Below are 17,623 nucleotides of genomic sequence, written 5' to 3' on the forward strand. Positions count from 1 at the left end.
CCAAGTTGTGCCCACAGTGCTGCTGTTCTGTTTGTCTTTTCAAATAAATCAGCTATGATAATCCGCTCACACATCATATGTCATTAAATGAGTACCAGTCAAAAAAAATTGAACTAAAATGACATGTTTATAGAGATAAATAGAAACTATTTTAACAATTATGCAAAAACAAAAAGGGTAGTGAGAAAAAAATATCACAACTGGATATAAGAAAAACATTTTATTTGAGATTTTTTTGAACTTGAAATGTTCATTTTGTTTCATTCTTTTTAAGAAACATCATGTTTTTCATTTTGATTTGACTTTACAGGGAATATGTACATGTATGAGGGCTTCATCTAATAGGAGTTCATGCATGCGGTCAACATCGTCTCATACAAAACCAACTATGTACACACATACACTGGATCAGAATGAATTCATCCGAGGAGCGTATGTGAACAAAGAAATGAAGAAATAAATAAATAGGTCAGGGTAAGTCCGTGAGACCTGATCCATCCTGCTAAAATATCTTTTCAGTTTGTGAATGCAGCACAACACCCAAGACAACGGCAGAAAACGGCCAAAAAATCATTGGGCACATAGGGCCAAAGAATATGCTTTTAACATTGTGGCACAAAGGTTAAGAAATAATGCTTAGGAGGTTTAGAAATAAAGATGACATGGACGACTGTCGGCTAAAATCCTATAGGTACAATCTGATATCCACACGTTTCTGTTAATTGTGGTGAAACCGCAACACTACCATAATTACCCAAGCATATGTATGTTGTGTAGACAAGATAACTGGCATATCAGATAAACCAGTAGAGATGATATTTAATGTGGTCAATCTCAAACACGCACATGTCCCACACGTACTCAGTGAATGTATGTGCAATCGAACAGACACACTGACTTTTAAGAAACATGGACAATGTCTGGCTGGCTGCAGTACAGTATTGAGCTCTGCCCATCCCCACAAGGTCTTTAAGAGTTTCCCAATAATTTTTCTTGAACAAAATGTAGTTCTATGTTTTCTATACATTCAAACAGCTTCCCAGTTCTAATAAAATCGTTTATTCTACCATATTGTACAAGGTTACATAGACTGCCTGGAGTTAGTGTACTGAACCTCCATTCTTGACTCTATTGCACACAGTTGTGCTTCAATGGAGCTAAGCCCGCCAAGTTGTTTACCGTCGATGCACAGGCATAGTGCCTCCAAGGTCACACGCAGGCTTTCCTGTATAGTCTGTTTCTGTAGATCATGCCATTATAGTTGGTGTAGTCAAGCAGTGAGCCTGCCAGTAAAACATGGGTAAACAAAAGTTTTGTGTACCCACACATCAGACTGATCCATCTAAAAGCAACAAAGAAACACTTTTTTATTTGCCATTACAAACAATCAGTTCAAGAGCCAAAGCCACACACTCTAACAGGGCCATTCATTAGAAAAGCCTTTTGTTTTTATTGGCAGGGAATTGGAAGTGGTTGAAACGCTGGGTTGAAATCCAGTATTTAATTTGTTGGTAAAAATGTAATGGTCTCCCGATCAAACTAACACGCACAAACAATTACATACGATTGATGCTTTTTTTCAATGAGGAAAAGGATCCGAGCAACACTAACTAAAAGATGGTCAATAATATCCAAATCTAAGAGCCAAATGAGACAATTTGAGCACTGATGTAAACAGCACCTCTGCGATTCTGTCATCAACATTAACGTTCACTTATCATTTACAGCTCATTACGATCTATTATTTTGGACAATTTAGAATTTCTCTAAATTATTTCCTGCCAGACGCTTTTGTACATTCCATAGCCCATTTAATGTTATGAAGACAACACAAGTGATAACCCGCTTTGGCTACGTTGGCTACGTTAGGAACAAACTCAACAGAACATGTATTGGGGGAAAATAAGGTGCAGCATTAGGCTCCAGCATTCTATTCACTTTGTGCCCAATGACAGAAATGAAAAACTTTGTTTGGGCATGTGTGTGCGCGTGGGTGAAGGGCATATTTCATCCTTTGAATTTTATGGTCATGGTTTATAGTTTCTCAGGGTTTTGTCAGCATAGATCTACCTGGGAACAAAGTCAAACCGGCGAGTACACATTAATATCTCACCATCATGGAACTGAGGCATTCATTTCTCCCCGGTGTGTGTGTGTGTGTGTGTGTGTGTGTGTGTGTGGAGGTTTTTCAAATCTTTTGAGCCATCTTTCTTCTGAAGTTCCTCTGTGCTTTGCGAACTCCTCCATCCCACTGCACTGCTTTCAGCTGACAGTGAGGAAGACGGAGAGTGGTGGTGAAATCACCTGTCATCATGTGGTTTCAACTTTTCATGCTGTAAATGACATCTTTTCACCACACACCACAGTCCCACATTGCTTTCAAAAATAAAAGCCGAACACACACTCCATCACACAGTTTCACTTGAATGGAGGTGAAAGAAAGCCACAGTGGTCCAGCTGACGTCATGCAGGGCTGCGTGGTCGGGCAAGCCCCATGCGCCGGCTCCCCACTCAGCCAGCTGGGACTAAACCCCAGGGTCTCTGTCCTCCCCCAAAAGGGCTCACAGGTCCACCAGGGTGGATGATGAAAATGAGTGATGGGTGGATGAAGTAAGGATGTTTCCAAATCTTCATTGGTCTCTGTAGGAAGAGAATAAATGTGTCCAGCGATGCACAGACTCCTCCTCCGGCTGGGGAGGCTCCTGCTTACTCGTGTGTTTCCTCAGACGGAGGCTTGACTGAGTGTTCTTTTTTTGTTGTGGTGGGGTTGGGAATGGAGGACACATAAAGCCCATGGCCCACTAGATGGTCGAGAGTTGGGTGGGTTTGGATGCTGGCAAGTCTAGAAGAGCCTGAACTGTCACTCCCACCTTCACCAGTCCCCTCTCCTCCAATATGTGGTGTGGTAGACAGAGCTTGTCCTGTGCAATAAAAATAAATCAATTTTAAGTTAATGGCAGCGTGACATTTATCTCAGATCTGGATAGATTTTACACACACATATTTCAAGGATGCCTTCAGCATTTTTATTACCGTTAGGGAGGGAACATGACACGTTAGGCACATATGGTCGTCATGTGTAGCTAGAGCAGCAACAAGAGCAGCTAATGAATTGTTTCTTCTGATATTACATCGATCAAAAAAAGACTTCTCCACCGCATCAATGGGGTCAATTTATTTATGTTGGGCCCTATAATCATCCAAGACACAGGGAACACAAACTGCTAAAATATCTGGCAGCACTATGTAGCAGGAAACTATACAATTATACTTTCATGCTTGCTTTTATTTAATTACACCCAAAAGTAAGGCATGCCTTTTTATTGCTGTTAACGATAGCACGATATTGCTGGTAATTAACCATTATCAAACGTCAACAGCGCTACCAGCCAACTGCTAACCAGCTACAGCTTCCATCCCATGTGTGGGATTTCAAGTGTTTTGGTTGACGCAAAGCAAACTAGGGGTTCCACAGTCGTTTGATTTGCTTCTTTTTTTTTCAGTAATTGCACGCAAAATGGAAAGGATTTACACTGGAATATACATGCTGTGCTGCAGTGTATCACAATCACTTCACTTTCACTTCACTTAAGGTGTGATATTCAACACTGTGGATAGAACAGGGTTGATGCATAACAAAACAATAAAAATCCAGCAGGACACTTTTCCAAAAATAAATTAAGGCCAATAATTTTTTTTAATCCAGTCATTTCTAGAGCACTCAGAAGTTGAGTTTCCTCTTATTGCTGATTCCACCCATGAACCAAAACATGTACCGTGGCTGCTCCCTCAGGGGATGGGATAAATGCAGAGACCACATTTCACTGTGACCTGGGTGCTGTGCTGTTGTGTGTCACATGTGACAATGAATTCCTTTCACTGTATGCACTACACACAGACTGCCCTATGCCTCCCCGTAATAATACCTGCCTCTCCCCGATTCTGGCATCACTTCATTGGTTACCAGTGAAGTTTAGGATGGAGTTCAAGATCTTGTTGATCAAAGCCTCAGTACCTCTGTGACTTTCTTCATAAATACAGTCCAGCAAGACAACTTCGGTCTTGACCATCCCTGTGACTAGGCTAAAGGCTCGTGGAGACAGAGCCTCTGGGGTTGCAGTCCCTGGAAAAACTGTCATGAGCCGGTCCGGAAGGAGATTCACGTTAGTCCTATGTAATGTTCCCTAATCGTTTTCACCTGTGTCGAATGTATAAAGCTGCCCTGTCCGCCATCGGGTCTTTGTTGTGTTACACATTCCCCTGTCCTGTTCTGCATAAATAAAACCCCGGTTTCATGAAGTCATGCAAATGCGTCCCTCTTCCCATCATCTCCGTTCACCTGCCTCGTCATGCCACCATGGCTGTGACAACAACCTTCCCTGACATGTTAAATCCGGTGGTGGTTTTTAAATTGAGGTTAAAAACTTTTCTCTTTTGCTTTTTGTACTGAGGGAGACATCATGTCCTCTAGTAGTTTTGTTCCTTGTATTTTATTTAATTTTATGTTGTATTCTGTATGCAGTTTTATGTACACGGCTTCTTGTACATCACCTTGGTGCTTTATAAATAAACTGAGTTCTTATTAACTGACTCTCATAAAAAGCTTGATTTTATTATGAAAATTTATCACCCCTTCTGTAGTCAAGTGACTGAAATGTTCATTTATTTCCATTTCAAGATTAAATAACTCTGAAGTACCTGTGGCACACCAAGCTTTTTACAGGCATCCAGAAAATTCTCCACATTCCTGCGGCACTTCGCCATGCTGAGCTTGGGCTGTGTTGCAAATGAGAAGAAAAACACACCATATCAGACAAAAATAATACATCATGCAGTGTGTTTAAATGTGTCTATGCGTGTGCGCACATGTATTTACAGCATTTACCAGACGCCCTTATCCAGAGCGACTTACAATCAGTAGTGATGAAATTCATTACATATGACCTAAGGTAAACTTTTAAGTGAAGTTGTAAGCAGGTAGACAGGTAGAACAGATTTTTTTATAATGACATGTCAGGTGAATATCAACCACAGAGGGGGAAAAAAACAGTGACAGTTACATGACAAAAACAAATAACAATTTTTTGCAACTACTGATGCAACTTACCACTGCTGGGGATGGCACATGAATGCTGGCCACAGAGCGCGGTCGGATGTGGTTGGCCAAATGACATAAAACTACCCCATCCATTAGTGCCGCTCCCACGTCGTCAGGCAGCAGGACCTTCAGCCTAGACTCCAGATTCTATGGAAAGGCCACATGAAGCGGAATATCAAATATAGAGTCCAGGGTAAAAAGGACAAACGTTTATAGTGGTTATGTGGTGACATCAAATTTCAGGAAGTTCTCACATGCCCATGAAAGGTTCATATAGTCACACAACCCATGATCCAGCATGACAGTGAAGTAGTAAATCATTCACATGGTAAAAGTCACATTATCAGGACAATCTCATACTGTCATTAACAAATATCAACCCAAGCATGTCAAGATTTTTGACATACAAGAGCTACAAGAGTTCGATACACCACATCACAAATGTGATGTGAAAGATCTTGAATTTAACAATTTTTCAATTTATATGTTTATTGTTCACCATCTTCATCACTGCCTGCAAATAGGTCTGATAATTCCAGATTAACATTTCAAACTGGTGTTTGTATTTTTTAATAGAATTACACTTCATGGATTTTCTTTTTTACCTGCCTAATTATCATTTTGTGCCAGGTCCTGTGACATATGCAGATACTTTTCGTTCTGTAAATACTTCTGTAAAAGTGATTGTCATTGTCATGCACTGCAGCACAGCACATGGTGACACAACGAAATGTGTTTTTTAACCATCACCCTTGGTGAGCAGTGGGCAGCCATGACAGGCGCTTTGCTCATTGGCACCTCAGTGGCACCTCGGTGGCTCGAGGCTTGAAAAAAAAAAATTTAAAATCTGCCTAGGCAAAGACATGACAGCATAGTAAAGTGAATATTTACACACACACACACACACACACACACACACACACACACATATATATATATATATATATATATATATTTTTTTTTTGTGGTTGTTGTTTTTGGTGATCAGAGCCTGGGAGGTTAGACAGTTCTTCAGAACTTGCTGCTGCTTCCTGGATCATTACCAGATCACAGCACAATGTTGCCAGAACCAGAATACAAAAAAGGTAATTAAACTAAATGAACTACAAGACGCTGAGTTATGTAAAATGCACAGCTCCCATGAAGCTCTATTTCTTGGCCATAAAATGATATTTACATTCTTGAAAGAGTCATTGTTAGTGAGAAACGCTGTGCAGAGCCATAACAGACGTCTTCAACAAAGGGCGAATCATCCGGTTTTCTTGCTGTACGGCACACACAAACTTGTGCACTCTACAAAAAATCCCTTTAACAATGCAATCATGGGAAGTTGATGAAGATCAACCACAATTAAAACATTCCTCTCTACAGCAGCTGTCGACAGGCCTGCTGACACAGTCTGACCCCACCCTCATTCCCCAGAGGAAGAGCTGCCATGTTTTACGTTCATCTGTCACACCTACATGTTTCTAGTAAAAAGGCTGTTAAATGGACTGTTGCTCTAAAAATTGTCATTGTGGAACAATTAGGTATCTTGATGGGATTCATTAAATGTCATACAACTCAGGTGCAGAAAACAGTTTGGTTGAGTTGATCCCAGTCATGCATTTGCAAAATTTCATTAACATCGTTCTCTTGTTTATGTCACATATGAAGAATGCATTCCACTCCTTTCATGTATCTGCATCTGGTGCATGTGGTAAAAAACAGGTAGATCTGAACTTCACCCAGAAATTGAAGTTGGGCCAGAATACAAACACATCTGTAATTGTAAAAGTAACTGGAACAGCATCCAGCCCTCCCTTCACTTTCAAGCCTTACAGTGACAGTGGAGAAAAAAAAAGTGGAAAAAGTGGAGAAGGAAAGACAATGCTCAATGATGAAATGGAAATACAACATGTAATCAGGGGTTGTTCCGCCAAGAGCTCAAACAAGCTGTCATGTGGTTGGTTTTATAAGACCTGTCAGTCTAATGTTAGGGAAAGGGTTTTACATATGATTTATAAATATTGCTGATGGATTATTAAAAACTTATCAATTTCCCAGAAAACCTCTGTCTTCACCTCTGAGTGTGTATTTGCACAAAACACCTCACGTTAGACCAGTGCTGACAGCCCCTAGGGGAACAAGCCAAAGGTGACACTGGCAAGGAACTCCCTGAGTTGAGAAATAGGAAGGAACCTTGAGAGGAACCCAGGCTCAGAAAGAAAAAAAGATCCTCTATTATCAGTGCAGTTGTGTATAATGCTGCCTAAGTCCACTGAGGCCGTTCTTGGCCGGTCTCCGCAGATGACTTGTTAGGTCCTGTCCTGCCTGCTGAATTCAGGAGGAGCTTTTCTCCTTAGGTCATAAGGCTCCTTAATCATAGACATGCCACTTTTTCAAAGTATTATAATTAGTAAGGTTATTCTGTCCGTATTAGGGCTGACATTTCTGACATACTACCATCATCATCATTAAAAAAGTGTCAGCAGGATAATCACGTTTTTATGAGTATCGTCTGGTATGAAGACTCATGACAGTTGTCTGAAAGATCACTTGTCTGAAAGACTGACTTTGGCAATGACAGTGTGTTTGAAGAATCTGAAATGACATTTTGTTTAATTCTCCCCATTTCAAAAGAATTGCTGTCACATCTGTCTGTGTGTGAACAACTGGGGAATTATTTTGTCCCTTTAGCACTGCTGCAGCTTATGGGAAAACATGAATATCAAACCCAAGGTTTAAAAAGTCCCAGATGAGACGTGTCCAGCATTTGCCTCTTCTGCCCCCTGAGATGTCTGGCAAAGTGTGAAAACTCACATATTGCTAGCCATGGTTATTAAGGGCAGCGAGTAAAGAAATTGACCCATAATCAGAAGGTTGCCCACAGACCCACATTTAATAATGAAGGAAACATTGTTTTGGCTTCTCTCACCTGTCGTAGAAGACAGATCTGCTCCATCTCCTCCCTCAGATGCTCCATCCTCCGACGCATAGTGAAGCTGGGGTCAGAGGAGGTGAATTCCTGTTTGTTCCCACGGGAAAATGCTGTGAAACATCCGTCAAACAGAATACATTAGGCAATATTTCTGGGCATTTCCAAACGACATGAACTAGTACTGTAAATAAAAGCAGTCTTGAAAAAATAAATTTGAAATCTCATTTGCAGACATACTAGCTTGATGTACATTATAATCCATAACATATAATCTGTCACAAACATAATCCAGTGCTGATAAATTAATAAATCTTATTCTCGGGTAAGCAAGGTTATGCCTTTGATGCTCATTCGTGCTGACCCAAAAATGGAATCTAGGTCTTTATAAGGAATCTTCTTGCCAGCAAATTAGCCCTTCGTGGCACTTTGATGGCCTTGGAATTCCAGTAATTCCAGGTGGTAGAACAGAGCAGAAGCCTCTATGCTGATCAAACTGATTTAGCAGACGGACAGTTACATGGACAGCCCCCCTGGAGACAATCAGGGTTAAGTGTCTTGCTCAGGGACAAAATGGTAGTAAGTGGGGTTTTGAACAACTGGGCAGTGGTGGCTGACTGGGTAAAGAAGCAGACATGTAATCGGAAGGTTTGAATCCCAAGCAGAGGACAGAATGTCATGGCTGCCCACTGCTCACTAAGGTGATGGGTTAAATGCAGAGGACACATTTTGTTGTGTGCACTATGTGCTGTGCTGCCAGTGTTTCACAACAGTCACACAATGACTTTTTTTTTTACTAGGCTACTACGACCTTGACATGTACAACAAAGCTCAAACCACAATATTAAAATGCACAAGCACAACAGCAGAATCTGGAATTCCATTTTTCTATCAATGAATAACACACCAGACAGCGGTGCTCTTTGTCGCATGTGGTTTAAAATTATAGGTTGATGTTAAAATGTGAGGAAGCACACTCTGACCCACTCTTCAGCGAAACAAAGGTCAAATAAAGGGTCTCTGTTTCTAAGAAAAGTTGCAAAAGAAGCCCGGGAATTCACTTCCGTACTTCCAGAGAAGTCTGAGGCCAAACTGAACTAGTCGCTGATAATCTGTACTGTGTGTTCCCTGTACAAAACACAATGGACTGATATCAACAGCGTCATGCCAAGTCAGTTCCACAGAAGTCCTACTTCTGCAGGCATCTTTTCAACTAAGGTGGTGGCACAGCTAGATTTAACTGGTCTGGGGCCCTCAGCAGAGGTCAATGGCCAGGTACAGGAAAGCAGGACTTTTCCTGATTGATATGTTAGGCTATCCCCTCTCGATCTTGTGCTACCTAGCGGATCTGCGCATGCGCAGTCCTTCAAGTTTGCACTCTGTTTCAGCGTCCGTAAATCCTGAAATTGTAAATAAATATGATTTAATTCACTATTACACCTTTTTACTCTTACAGTGCACATGGACTGAGTGTGTGTAAGGTGACACGCCATCACCCGGTTTAACCTCGCCGCTCGGAGGGTTTGAGGAGGGCCGCGCGGAACGGAGACGGCTGTAATTGCCGCGCCCACGCACGCACCCGCGCCGGCCCCTTTCCGCTGCGAGGAAGGTGCGGTCCTGATCAAAAAGAGGGTCATTTTTCTTGTGCAAGGGTACTTTTTATTTTAACTAAGTGATGGAATATGTTGGTGACCATAACAGTAAATACTTTTCAATGGCATATTTTATGTTTTTCTTCCACTTTTCAGCTTTATAAATAAAAATTTTTTTAGGGAAAAACAGGGCTTTTTTATCATCTGTGATTGCTACATTCATTTAGTTGTAAAAAGCATGACAATATATTAAGTAATCCAAAGTATTCAGAATACGTAGAATTACTCACATTGAGTAATTTAACGGAATACGTTACAAAATACATTTTGGGGCATGTATTCTGTAATCTGTAACGGAATACATTTTAAAAGTAACCTTCCCAACACTGACTGCAGACATAACCTTCTCCTGATTAACTGTTTACTGTCACCCTGATGCTCTGGTCTGCTGATGGTTCTGTGTGTGTGTGTGTGTGTGTGTGTGTGTGTGTTTGTTGTATGCATGTAATTATCTAACAGAATATCTGATTTATATGCCACAAAAAATCTTACTTTTATCCATATATCTCCAAATGTATGGCTATGAGTCTTGTTACTTCTGCTTGAGAAAAATCTACAGTATGAAATAATGTTGTATTTTATTGAGGTTAAGATTGCCATATGGTTTCTTCTGTTCATGTTCGCTTGAGTTTCCAGCCTCTTTTCTGCAAAACTGTCCACAGACATGCACAGTGCCACAGATTGCAGGATGATAACGATAAACAAATGTAGAAACCAGATGATATGGTGGATTATGAATATCCCACATACAGTGAACTTCATTTGAACTGGCCACAAAATATTATAAACAATAGTTTGCTAAATGACTGTGAGATATCCAGTCTTCTGGAGTCTGAGAACTTTGCCTATCGTAGGCAATCCATCAAAGTTTTGCATTCCCTAATTTCCCTACCATTTTAGAAGGTCTAAGAAAAGCATAATTTTCATGTTCACACAGTAAGGGTGAGCGATAAACTGAATTAAGTAAAACACTATAGATACTCTGCTGGGTTTATCTCAGTAATAGGAATTCAAATGCAATACCTCATTACCCAGGGAAATACTCAATGCCATTTTTTATAGAAACAAAGGGAAAAAAGGAGAATTTAAAAATAAAGGTTAAAATGATTCAGAGAATATTGACTTACACAAAAAATACAAATACAAGCCAGCTAAATTCAAACCAATATTTTTGGTTGTCTGAGGTAGTGTAATTTAGGTAAGGTAAGGAAGGTAAGGTAAGGTAAGGTAAGGTAAGCTTCTGGAATCGTAAAAAAACAAACTAGTCCACATCAATGTTACTGTTTTATGTACGATAACATAGGTAGTCGCTATCTTAATGATAAATTAGGAGACACCTTATGTGGTGTGCTGGCCAAGATTATATTTATGATTAATAATGTCTAATACTCCTACCATTGGGGGTTTACTGAGTCTTTGAGATTGTGCTTCACAAATCACAACGCCATTTGTTTGCAGCATATGAAGTGATTGTCACGTGTGATACACAGCAGCACAGCACACAGTGCACACAGTGAAATTTGTCCTCTGTATTTAACCCATCACCCTGAGTGAGCAGTGGGCAGCCATGACAGGCGCCCGGGGAGCAGTGTGTGGGGACGGTGCTTTGCTCAGTGGCACCTCAGTGGCACCTCGGCAGATCGGGATTCGAACCGGCAACCTTCTGCTTCCTTAACCGCTAGGCCAGACTATATGTAGGCATATAGTCTTAAACATATATGTCAAATTGTGTGTCAGCCTGAGGAGGAAAAGAATACATTTTTGCTATCAATACTATCAATGCTATCATTTGCAAATGAGTCACCTGAAATTTAACATTGATTAATATCTTGAGTATTTCTACTGTTACCACTTATACTCTGCTAAGAGATTGATACTGCACATTAGAAAATGCATTTGTGTATATGGCCATGTATGATTGTGCATCAGCAATGCACCTACCCGATCTGGGTTTGAGGCCAAACACAGTGAGTGCGGTGTTGAAGTCAGATGACCCATCCTAGAAAGGGACAATGAAAAGAATTTGCTGAAATTTCACACACAGAACAAGTAACTCTTTAAACTGTGCAGTGCTGTAACACAGTACATGAAAATCTTTGAAATCTTTACTGTCCATATCTTAAAAAGTACTATGTACTTTTTAATACAGTCAATATTTGGTGAAGTATATTAGGTTGCTTTTTTGCTGATGTTGCAAACTATTGGATCACAATTCTGATGTGTTTTGCTTGGGGAAAAAAAACACCATGACCATGCACTTATTATCGGCATGTTTTTAATGCTGTTTCTGCTTTACCTGTTTTTGGTCTTTTTTAAATAATTTTACATTTCCCTATATCATCAGTCATTATTCATACCAAAACACAATTATCCTTTGATTATTTGCACAAACTTCTTATAATGTTTAAGGTCATATTTATGTAGAGCATGCAATGGCATTATACATTGATTGATGCAGTTTATTGTGTCCTGTCCTGCACTTTTTTCTGCCAGTACTTATGTAGTCTTGTAATGAGTGCACCAAGGATGGGACATATATGAACTTGTCTTTAAACACCCTCAGGTAAACAGTTAATTACTTTATTTAGTTATGTAATTATATCCTATCCTTTGATGTTAGTAATAGCTTTGCTGTGAAAGATGAAGATGAACAAGCTTCCAACTGTATTGGCAAGCATTTATCCAGGGTTGACACAATACAAACTGTGACATCTCAACACTCTGAAACTATGGATTTTTGCACAGAACAGCAACGATCAGGTCAAGTTGTTTTTGGAGCTTTCTTTTGCTTTTCAAGACCATGCATTGCTACAGAAGGCAGGAAAAAAACACTGATAATCTGCTGTCAAACTGAAAACAAAGCCATGACCGTTCCACTTCTTTAATCTACTTTACTTTAACCATCCAAACCTCTCATGGCCACAGGTGTTTGAAGGAACTGCTTGTACTGTGTTTCGACATTCAAATTCATAGCATTTCATGCACTTTGACACCTAATACAGCGGTACCAGAAGAAAAAACTAATTCACCTCGCTTTCATCGTGGCAACTGGAGTTTCTTCGTGCACTTTGACACTTATACTGCAAACAAGCAGGAAAAAACAGCAAAATTACTGAGGGAGAAGGATGACAGATGTCGCCTCCACAAATTTTAGCAATAATGAGACTGAAACAAGAAGGGCTGTGTGGGTGGTGAGTGCCATCTTGTCCAAGATACAAATATCTAGCGAGCAGTTCTTTCCTCCTATTTATTTCTGTAAATAAGGCATTGATCAGGGCAACAGCCAACAGTGGAATCACTAGAATCCGGGGGTTAGAGAGGCTGTGCTTGTTCAGGGTTACACAGTCATTACAGAAGCCATTGAATACATCAAACAGGTTTAGAAGGTCATACTTCAAGGATCCACTGAAAAGGGTTCATGACAAACCTTCAGGTAGTCCTTCCTTAAATATTTGTTCCTCCGTCTGTCCTCATTCTGGTTGAGAACTGGAGGAATCTCAGGCCACTTTGGCTCAGAGTCGCTGTTCTCTGATCTCACACTCCCATCAAAGGAGCAGGATGAGGAAGGCTGTGGGGTACAGACACAAATGACAGATGACAGAGTTACAGATGCTCACCTACAATCTAAATGCCACCATCCCCACAGCCTTTGAGAAAGTCTTTAATCCCCCAAAGCAATTTCCCCCAGCTTCCTGTCAGAGGCATATCTGGTAAACTAGGTACAAGAACGGAACATCAAGCACTCAGTTAGTAATGAATGTGGGTGAAATGGAGTGAAGTAGACGACCTCAGAAAAGGGTGTGTCATCGTCTGTGAACTCAGAGTCCTTTCCAGTGAGATAGCGTGAGAGGGAAAGAAAGAGAGCGAGTAGAGGAAGAGAGCCAAATGGTTATGGATCTGCACAATGAAGAAGAAAAGTCTGAAAAATTGGAGCAAATGTATGTGAAAATGTCATATGAAAAATATACATTTTCCTAGATATTAAGTGACCTTAAAAATGCCTCATTGTTCACCCATTTAGTTCATCTGTGTGTGAGTGTATGTACCTGGCCACTGAGAGCTGATGCTGAGCTGCTCCCCTCATCCAGCGATGCACTGGGGAAAAAAAGACAGTTGCACAACAAGGTCTGATTGTGTGTGTCTGGTAAAATTACAATAATTTTAGTCCATTTATGTCTGAGTATGTAAACCACTTCAAAATTCCAAAAAAGCTGTTGGTCAGAATCCAAACCAACATCTGTACCTACTTTACAACAGTCACTTAACCCGGAGCACACAATGATGTTGACATAGAATAGCAAATGGACAAAAACAGGCCGTATGAAAGTTCTGACTAAAGTATTATATATCAAAACTGCATAAACTGGCTTCATTAGTTTGACATTTTTAATTAAAACCAACCCTGATTAAAGGCATTATACCTCTAGTAAATTAATACATATATCAAACACTTTAACTAGTGTGGTTCTCATTTTTATATCTTATGCAGGAATTCAGATTTTTGGCCAATTAACATGCATTTATCCATATGGGCTTCGTTTATCTGACTGTGTGTGTCTGTGTGTGTGTGTGTGTGTAGGTGAGAGTGGTGATTAGGTATACCTTCTTATAGTTTGGGAAGGAGGTCTTGTTTTGCTGCTGCTTCCTGAGTGACTAAGGAACCTATAAAACATGAAATGTACCACTTTTAGCAATTAGTTTAATTTAGAGAAAACAAGCAGGATTAAAACAGATTTTTAACAAAAATATAAGATGACGTATCAGGACAAATCACTCTGTTGCTGTTCTACAGTGCAATTTGGGATAATAATAATCCACAGTTGGCCAGTAATGCAACATAATATTGTGTACTGTACTAAATGAGATCTGACTTTACAAACTGACCATTGTGGGGGACAAAGAAGACAACAATGACATTCAGGCCTATTCATTTCTATCTGATGCATTAAATAAATCAATCTAAAGGCTCAGTTTCTGCTGAATATAAGAATAAGTAAGAATTTGCCACCATTCTGGTTTAGGTATGAAATGTCTAACAGACCTCAGACTACTCACTCACTGTGCATAACCGTAGCCCACCGTAGTGCACACACACACACACACACACTCAATCACTTATACAATCATACCTACAGCCATTGACCTTACTGCAGTGCGAATTCACACCTTCTTCAATTTTGCAGCTCACTGGTTGTATGCATCTTTCACATACCCTCTCCAAACAGTTTTTATATTATTGCATGAAACATCCTTGAATTGCTGTCCTTTTTGGACCAAGCTGGAAATCTCTGCTTTAAATTAAATAGTTAATAGGGAAAACCACCCACTGATGCTTTGAACCAGTTCTCTGGAAAACATCATTGCCTCAGCTTTGTTCTCCACTTCCCAGCCTTCTGAGAACCCTTTGAAGACTCATCCAAAGAAACATGCAAACTCAAAGACAGTTGCACAGAAGAGCAGAGCTGTGTGTCTTGGAGAGGAATGAGCTACAAAAAAGCGATGTTTAGAGCAGAATTATGGGCAGAGATTTGTGCCAGTAGAAACTGAAATTGAATTGTACAAACTGAATTTGAATGTATTAAATTGCATCTGAATTTCAATTCAATTAAAACTTGTGTTACCTTTTTCATTTGAAATCAGATGCAATGTAATACATTTAGATTCAATTATTTTCTATTCAATTTCAGTTTGTACAATTCAGGTTCAAATAAAAACTCAATTAAATTTCAGTTTGTACAGGCACAAATCTCTGCCCACACAGGATGTTGCTGAAACTGCCAAGTTGGATCCAACATGTATACTAAAATAAGGCATTCAATTCTAAATAATTTAACAATTGGGACTTAAAGAGTCTTTTTTTATTTTTAAAAGCAAAGCAAAGAGACAGGGAAGTATCTCATTGGGAATAGTTCTGTAGCAATCACTTCCCAGGTAATGAATAAACGCTGATAACACAAAAGTTACATTTTACATCATTAGATGCTGGTAAACGTGCAACACGGGCCATCACAGTGCATCCCAGATCTGATTTACACACAACACTAGCGCTGACAAGTACTATCAATCTGTGAGTGTTAAACCAGGGAAGGGGGCATGGGGGTCCTTAATGCTCAGTGACCATAGAATAGAAAAGACCAGACACAGGGAGGTTGCAGGGCGTGGTCGATGAACATCACAAAACACACACAGACACACATTACTCGGTTCACCTGTGTGCCCTGCCAGTGGCCCTCCTACGGTGGATTAGGCTCTCTGCTCTACAAATTAATGACCGCCGCCTGTGGAAGGGATGATCGCATCACGTGTGCACCAGTCAGGTCCGAGAAGTAGATATTGGGAAGAAGGAAGTGGTATGGAGAAGGGAAACCAGGTAAAAGGAGGAAAAATAGAGGAGAAAGTAACACTGGTTAGTGGAGAAAAGGGAAGGAGAAGCTGTTAAAGGGATGAGAGACTTTACGAATGGGGTAAGACACAGCAGAATGTTATTTAATAATAGCACTGACCAACAAGAGCAGCTTATAAAACCCCACAATATTTAAAGTTACAGCCCTTATCCAGATGTACTTACAATCAGTAGTTAAAGGGATAGTCCCCCTGGAGCCACTCAGGGTTGTCTTGCTAAGGGTCACAAGTGGGGTTTGAGCCTGTGACTCTTCTGGTTCATGGGCACTAGGCGACTACCACCCCACCCCAATATGCATTAAAACCCAGCGTTAGATAGAATTTAGCCGGTAGAGCCATACATGCACTGCTTCCAGGCAGTAAGATGCCAGTAAATGGAAATTGACCCATGATGTCCTTGGGCTGGTGTGAAATATTAAGCAGGATCTGCTCAGACTGTTCTGGCTCGAACTCCTAGGTTCATGTGCATAATTTGACCATGTCTCTCAATCAATTACAGAGCCTTCAGGGCCTTCACCATGTTGTCGTCAAGCAAGTAAATGCACCAGAACATTCCAGCGAGATTCAACATCTATTAATGACTATTGCTGACCGCTCACCTGACCCTGTATAAACACGTCTTAATCCAGTTTAAAGCTGTTGTGAGATGCAATCTGTTTCTGTAATAGATGCAGTGTGCATCTGATAAAGGTTTTATTTATAATGGGAAAACATGCTGAATGTTTTGTGATGTTTTGCTACACACCAGATTTGTATGAAAATTATTCAAGTACTGAGTGGCAGCAGAAAAATGCTGTATTTTCCATGTGTGTGTGAATGACCATATCCAAATATCTCTAACCTGTTTTGCTGTTCCTGTTGTAGCAGCTGAACAGCAATCTTCCTCAGATCCAGCACCTCTTTGAGCTCATCCTCCTCTTCTTCAGCGAACTGCTCTTTCTCTGAGCTATGAATGCACACACACACAAACAAATGAATAGCAACAATGCTCAAGCACTGTTGTGCACCTGTTGTCATGTGTATAAAGGTATCCTTGTTGTGTCTAGTCATTGTCCAGTCATTGTCTTTTACCCTGTACAGTACCATGTACAGTACAGGCCAAAAGTTTGGACACACCACCACATGTGTTTTCTTTATTTTCATGACCATTTACATTGGTAGAGTCTCACTGAAGACATCAAAACTATGAATGAATACATGTGGAGTTATGTACATGTGCCTTGTTGTATAGATATTGATGGATTGATATATTGCAGGACAGCTGTCAATGATACAACTATAACATCTGAAGAAAAAGACAAACTTCTATTATGATATGACCTTTCACTGAGAATCTGCCATTGGATACCACTTGTATGACCACAGAAAGTACTACAATGTCTTGTAATATCAAGGATTTGACTCATCCTCAGGACTGGGATGTGTTTGTGTTTGTGTGTGTGTGTGTGTGTGTGTGTGTGTGTGTGTGTGTGTGTGTGTGTGTGTACCACCAGGGTAAAATCCAGGGACATGTGTGACGTAGATAAATAGGCCTACGTAAAACACTGACATGGC

At 40.2% G+C, this 17,623-nt stretch overlaps 1 protein-coding gene across 2 annotated transcripts in view; it reads right to left on the reverse strand.

The window, feature by feature from the left end:
* Nucleotides 1-205: 205 nt before the first annotated feature.
* lrch2 (leucine-rich repeats and calponin homology (CH) domain containing 2) overlaps nucleotides 206-17,623 on the reverse strand; it is a 51,999-nt gene continuing 34,581 nt past the window's right edge. Inside the window, exons 11-21 of one of the 2 annotated variants that reach the window (XM_028983009.1) lie at nucleotides 16,911-17,015; nucleotides 15,877-15,945; nucleotides 14,270-14,329; nucleotides 13,714-13,762; nucleotides 13,095-13,235; nucleotides 12,697-12,747; nucleotides 11,609-11,666; nucleotides 8,016-8,128; nucleotides 5,108-5,245; nucleotides 4,699-4,776; nucleotides 206-2,921 (exon numbers count right to left, since the gene is read on the reverse strand). In XM_028983009.1, the coding sequence (XP_028838842.1) occupies nucleotides 2,802-2,921; nucleotides 4,699-4,776; nucleotides 5,108-5,245; nucleotides 8,016-8,128; nucleotides 11,609-11,666; nucleotides 12,697-12,747; nucleotides 13,095-13,235; nucleotides 13,714-13,762; nucleotides 14,270-14,329; nucleotides 15,877-15,945; nucleotides 16,911-17,015 (982 nt within the window). In that variant the 3' untranslated portion in view covers nucleotides 206-2,801. The remainder of the gene's footprint in view (nucleotides 2,922-4,698; nucleotides 4,777-5,107; nucleotides 5,246-8,015; nucleotides 8,129-11,608; nucleotides 11,667-12,696; nucleotides 12,748-13,094; nucleotides 13,236-13,713; nucleotides 13,763-14,269; nucleotides 14,330-15,876; nucleotides 15,946-16,910; nucleotides 17,016-17,623) is intronic. The other variant, XM_028983010.1, reaches the window with a different exon arrangement.

Source organism: Denticeps clupeoides, chromosome 6 (assembly GCF_900700375.1).
Source record: "Denticeps clupeoides chromosome 6, fDenClu1.1, whole genome shotgun sequence".
In the NCBI taxonomy this organism is placed as follows: domain Eukaryota; kingdom Metazoa; phylum Chordata; class Actinopteri; order Clupeiformes; family Denticipitidae; genus Denticeps; species Denticeps clupeoides.